Source organism: Dufourea novaeangliae, unplaced genomic scaffold, assembly GCF_001272555.1.
Source record: "Dufourea novaeangliae isolate 0120121106 unplaced genomic scaffold, ASM127255v1 scaffold208, whole genome shotgun sequence".
NCBI lineage: Eukaryota > Metazoa > Arthropoda > Insecta > Hymenoptera > Halictidae > Dufourea > Dufourea novaeangliae.
Genome location: NW_015374114.1, coordinates 1,417,644 through 1,423,925, shown reverse-complemented (window position 1 = coordinate 1,423,925; position 6,282 = coordinate 1,417,644). Strand labels below are relative to the sequence as shown.

At 49.3% G+C, this 6,282-nt stretch overlaps 1 protein-coding gene across 1 annotated transcript in view; it reads right to left on the bottom strand.

The window, feature by feature from the left end:
• The window catches only part of LOC107190895, a 253,254-nt gene extending 248,571 nt beyond the window's left edge, over nt 1-4,683 (bottom strand). The window contains exon 1 of the mRNA XM_015579782.1: nt 4,455-4,683. Within this exon, the coding sequence (XP_015435268.1) occupies nt 4,455-4,683 (229 nt within the window). The remainder of the gene's footprint in view (nt 1-4,454) is intronic.
• Between the last annotated feature and the right edge of the window lie 1,599 nt (nt 4,684-6,282).

Genomic DNA, 6,282 nt, shown 5'->3' with positions numbered 1-6,282 from the left:
CCCTTCCCGCCCCTGGATCGCTGTTATAAACAGCGATCGCGAGCTCGTACAGATCACGGGATACGTAAATACTATCCTCCGATGTATTCAATCTTCCCCAGCCGGCGATTAATTAATCAAGCCGGACCATAAATATTCATCGGACTCTAACGGGCATCACAAAGGGGAAAGCTTGCGATTCTTCCGCCGGTGAAGCCCGTCGCCGCGGGCGATACGATCCAAACCGGCGATCTCGGGGGAAGCGTTCAACCGCGTAGTAGGGATATTTTCGAAGATACGTATACAGGGTGTATTTCGTAGATGCATGTCAATGCTAGGTAAATCGACGCGCTAAACCAAGTGCATAATGTAATCTGATCATACAGTAAGTAAAAAATGTATTCGCGCACCCTTTAAGACGGAACAAGTTTTTTTACAATTGTACCAAGTGACTTGAGTCTTTTTGTGAAGTTAGAGGGATTAGTTTACTGAATGGTGTGTCAAAAATTTTGAAAATTTGCAATTGCTCGGAATAACGAAGAAATTAGTAGAGGTCGCTTTTTACATTTTGTTGGTGGTAAGTAGAAACGGAATGCAATGAACAGACGCGCTAGCAAAGTCCGATTCGACTGCACGCATATCCAACATCTTTTTACTTATTTTTTCCCTGTACAACATATTTTCCATAGCTTCATAATTACAATTAAATTTCACCAAAAATCCTTACGGGTCTAAAAATGAGATCGCCATTATATTGAGCAGTTCAAAATCACGCAAGTAAACTACCAGTATTAACTCGATCAATATTCGAATTTTCCAAATTTCGTTGGCCAGTGTAAAATCAGCGAGTTCGAATATTCAAGGCGAGAAATTATAACGAATCAGTATCAAGAGGAGATGTGAATTCACAAAACCCCAGAAGAAAAATACAATTCACGATACCTATACGGTAAAGTAGCTTCGATCTCGTGCAACTGAGAGTCGGTAAACACGTAGCCGCAGCCACTCGACAAACCGCTCCCATCCCGTTCACGGTCGATTGTTCTCCCCGTAGGGAGAAAGGGTTGGGATGGATGGGGTGGGGCACACCGAAGAGAAGTGTACGTAACGCTTTCATGGAGTATCCCTCTCGCATGGGTGATGCGAAAAAAAAGGCATCCCGGATTCGCGAAGAAGAACGGGGAACGACTGCTCGAAGGAGTACTTCGAATTTATTCGAAAGCAACCTCGTTACGGTGCGCGGGCCGGCGAAATAGGTCGCGTGAAAACACCGAGGCCGTTTAAAACCGCCTCACCGTGCGATTTAACGTCAATGGGCCACTTCTCGCCCCCTCTTCCACCCCCCGTACACCCCCTTTTCCCTTTCGCTGGGCTGCGGAACCTCCTTCTCGGTCGTCTGCCTCCTTTCCACGTGTCTTTTCTCCTTTTCGTTTTCCTCTCGCGGGGGCTGACTCGAGACATTTAAACCAGAAATCGTGGCACCGCGGACCCTTGGAACATCTTTGCTTTCGGTGGCTCTCGCGCCCCTTTTTTTGTCGAAGGAATGCGTGTTCGAAATGCGTCTCTTTCAACAGTATCGTTACTGGTAAAACATACGTGTACATGGCTGAGAGACGTGTGGAGTATGAGGTAGACAAATGAAGACCGAACACGCGTGATTATTGGCTCCTGAACCACCCTCCGACACAGTACCAATCGATCTTTCCGTTCGTGGATTCGTCACCCTACGTGTCTATTTTTCCCTTCGTTGCCTTCCATTGTAAGAGACAGATGAAAGATTTCCCTTGTCGTCGAAACAAATTATAACCGTTTGACGAATACTATTATTACGAATGTCGATTTTCATGACGAGCATTCCATCAAACACACCCTCTTCTCCGTACGCGGAGAAAGAGAGCGTAAAAATCTATTCCCACGGGCGCACAGTGGTCCAGAATCAAAATTTACCGACTCATATGCTCGTTTAGGTCAAGTAATGAAAAAGGTTTGAAACTTATAGTTCTATTTCGTCATCGTTCGCTAACAGAGTTCTCAGTATCTCCATTGAAAGCATTAATTTTTAGAGAATTTTGTCTGCATGTTTTACCGAGATCGACGTTACGAACGGGTCTGAGAAGAACAATATGGAACAAATTTTCCATGGTTAATAGTAGCTTGATAAGAGTTCTTTTGAAAAATAAAGGAAAATTTGTTTTTAACCATTAGAGCTGCTAAATTTTGACTATGGACCACGGATGGACGTCTGGTTCGATTAAATTTCAGCTAGCCCGTTGCATGCTCTCTCCAATTTCTGCTATAGTATCCGAATCGAAATCGAAACGATAAAGACATATCGATACAGGGTAGCGAAAGAAAGTGGCGGAATTGTGGCAGCTCGTCGTTCATCGTCTTTCATTATTAACGGTTCGCGAGCACGTACGCGGGTACTTCGCCATCGTGGAATTCCGTGGGGGGTGTATAAATGACTTGCACCCTGAAACTTACTCCCGGAGCTATAGACACGGCGGATAACCTTCGTTCGTGGGCGACCTCGATCGAAGTTCATCCCTTCCGTCCGCTAGCGCGCGCGGCCGAAATACCGATCCGCAGTTCCTCCTTGCGACAATGTCGACCACGAACCCTTTACATACACCACGCTAAGCGTTCTGTTGTCTCCATTAACCATCCCCGTGGGAACAAAGGGCGAGAGCGATCCCGTCCCCACGCGACATATAAAAGAACGAAATGGCCTTCGAACCGCGGTAAGAGACACTACGAAAGAAATTCATTCGACCCGGACTATTAGCCCGCCGAAGAACGAGCGCCAGTGCTCCGTGGGGTTAAAGGGGGGCAAAAAAAATTACGTCCAGACGATAGTGTGGACTACAAGGTGTGTATGTATAGTTCCGAATAATTGGAATAATCAAGAATCGCAGGTACCAACGACAAATTGACGGCTCGTCGACGTCCACGTCATCGTTTCTAGCCGATAATCCAGGGTGTCCAGAGATCGTGCTCGATAGCAAACGATCCAGTCAACTTGCTCTATATTATTCTTGCGTCAGCCTATAAGAGTAATTCACTTTCGATCTGCCGTTAACGTGCTTACCGTTTCTATTTGCACTGCGGGTAAGGAATAGCGAGGTAAGTCTAGTGGGGCAGGTGAGTTAATAAGCAAGAAATCGAATTCTTTGTGCACCGAGAAAACGAGATCCAACAGGGTTGTACGTTTTCGTGGTAGAAAAACGAATATTCCAGACTCCGCGGATGTTACTTGTAATCCGTGAATATGAATACCACGAATACTGCTGGGTTTTTTTGAAAAGGCCCCTGCCAATAAATTCGAGCTAATTAAAAGTATCGACCGAGAGGGTAGGTCTCTCGTCTCAAGAGTATTTACGCGGAGTTTTCGCGGTTCCCCACACCCCCTTTGCAGCTTGGGGTCGCTTCGAGTATCCGCAACGGGGACGAGAAGATTAACGTGTCACCCGGAAAGTTCGCGAGGTTAATTAGCGGAAAATCGACGGGAAAAGCGGCCGCATATTTTCGGGACCGCGGGAGATCGAGGTCTTCTCTCGATCCCAGCCGCCGGGAACCTGGCCCGAACTCGATTACGAGCGTTGTTTCGCCACTTAAATTAACGCCACAGCGAGAGAAAGAGAGTTCCTGCGTCGATAAACCGTCGTTGTCGAATTAATAACTGATCCTAATTGAATTAATAATCCGTTCGACGCCCTTTCCACGGAAATTGTAATAGCTGCTGCGTGGTGGCTAACAAAATACGGAGTGAGCTATACCTACAGTTATTGGTTCCTGTCCAATTATTGGCTTCCTCTTCGCCCCGTACCAGAAACGGGAACGTTCTATCAAACCGCTGGGTGAAACTAGGCATTTTTTTTAACAGGAAACACTCCTCCCCCTCCCCTTGCACCCCTTTCATGGAATACGTATTTGCCTCTCGACCGTTCCACGGTGCTGGATAAGCCGCAGAAATGACCCTCGTTCCGCATTTAATCCGGCATGGATTCGATCAAGTACCGTCGACTAACAACAGACAAACGGCGACCTGATAATCGCGGATTTCAATGCAAGGACTGTTGGGAAACACGCACAGGTAGACGAAACCAACGAGCTCGAAGGTCCCCCGCGTTACGAGACGCATTCGAAGGAGTATATTTCCTCCGAAACTTTTGACCTTCGTTAAAGTAAGGGTAGCCATCAACGTGCAATCGATGTCCATCGAGCCTGACCTCTTTGACCGTAATAATTTCAATGACTGCAAAATACCACATAAAAATTCCGTAATTTTGACGGGTTTGATGATTACTAGTGGTAATCGAGAGCTACGTGTACCTAAACAGTAGGGAATCTGTTCGTCCAAGGAAAACTAGTCGCGGAGGAGGTCGATTTCGGAGACTTGGTCGCTAGGACACACGCCGAGGAGAGCGTTCGACGAAAGGAAAGCAAATTGTGGTATACATATATCTCAGACTCACCGCTTCTTCCAGTAGGTGTAGGCGCGGACGTGGATCGTCCGGTCGGTTCGGGGATCGGGAATATCAGATCGCAGCACTCCCGCTCGGGGAACTCGCTTGCGCGGGTGCACCTGCAGCAGCATGACAGGACGACGAGCGCCGCGGCGACGCTCGTCAAAAGCGTCGAGCGCGCTAGAAGCGTCCCGACGACACGTGACATGACTCTGCCCATCAGATCATGATAAAACATCGGTCCTGTTGTTCCGTTCAGTCTCTCCGTATCGCGGTCCCCGTCGAGGTGGTGTTCGCGAGCCTTCGCACGGCCAGGCGGAGCCGGACGACGACGTCGAATCCCGTGTAATCCACGCGATACCCTCTCGTCGTCCGTCTCATCGTGCGCCGATGCCTCCTCCACCTTCGTTCCGATCCAATGTACACGAATCACACTCGTGGCGATCACGACAGGGCCTCCGGTGAGACGATTCCCACTTGTACACAGCCGTTAAACCTAGCGACGCGCACACTTTGCTCTCCGAGATGTCCTTCGTAAACGACGATCACACTTCCTCTCGATTTTAACGCGAAACTATCTCTCAACGAGGATAGCTTTCCATCGAGAACATCCTCGTCGGGTGTTCTATCCCTTTCCTTCGAGAATAAATCCTCGATCACTCGCGGCGCGCACAGGTGTGGAACCGAAACCGCGCGATTCGAACCGGACGAACTAACCGAGGCAACGGACGACGACACTTTGGATCGACGTCGATCGCGGACGAGCGATGATCATCGTGGTTCGACGTGTATCTGTCAATGTGTTTCGTGTATGTGTATGTGTGCGTGCGTGTGTGTGTGTGTGTGTGCGTGTGTGTGTGTATGTGGGAGTTATGGCTACAGGAAACGCGATGCGACAAACGTCGCGAGCACTTCTGGTCTTCCTCGTGTCGCGTCCCGCGGAACACACTTCGGCGCGCGCGTGCTCACCTTCCGACCGTACTACCGGGCCGAGACCGCGTCGCCACGGTGTCCCGACGCCCAATGACGACTACGCCGCACCGCGTACGACCGAGAACCGCGCGCTCACCCCCACCCTCTACCCTCCCTAACCCTCTTCGTACCTGCGAGCAACCCCCTACCCGCCAACTTACACACGATAGTTTCTGCGCGAAAGTGTGCGCGTTCCCGGCGTTCCGAAGCCTGACGAGGAGAGACCACCTCTCTGTGTGTACCTGTGTACCTGTTCGTGTCCTTGCACGCGACGCTTCCCCGTGTGCGCACCCCCCTCGACCACCCACACCGCGGGTTCTTTTCGTCCTCCACCGCCTCCGCCTATTCCACCACCGTTCACCTCGTAGACGGAGTACAGGTGCAACCGTAGTTGCTCGCAGGGGAACGTGTACATCTGCGCCGCGCGCGTTCTTGTTCTGGTTTCGGACACACCGCGTTCTCCTCCCTTTTCCATCTCTGTGTTTCGCGCGTTCGACGAAGGTAGATAATACCTGATTTGCTCAGCGAGCCCATTGATATCCGCTACTACGTACACACGTGTGTGACCCCTGTTTTACTGTATTTTTTTGTGGAGTAATGATTGGACACATGCAAATCTGTATGGCCAAAACCTCGTATCCACTCGTGCAACCGAATTTCCATTTGGGAGTCTCACAAAGGGTCGATGTATAATTATATCATAATATAAGTTTCACTCTTTTAATGTTCGGATAGGCACAACAACGAATAGACATTCCTTCTGATTTCCTACGATGCGCGTCGGAATACTCGTGTTCAGCTTGACGTTCCAGGAAACGTTCCATTAAAATCGACCCTCCCAAGAGTGTTGCAATGCGCGTTGCAC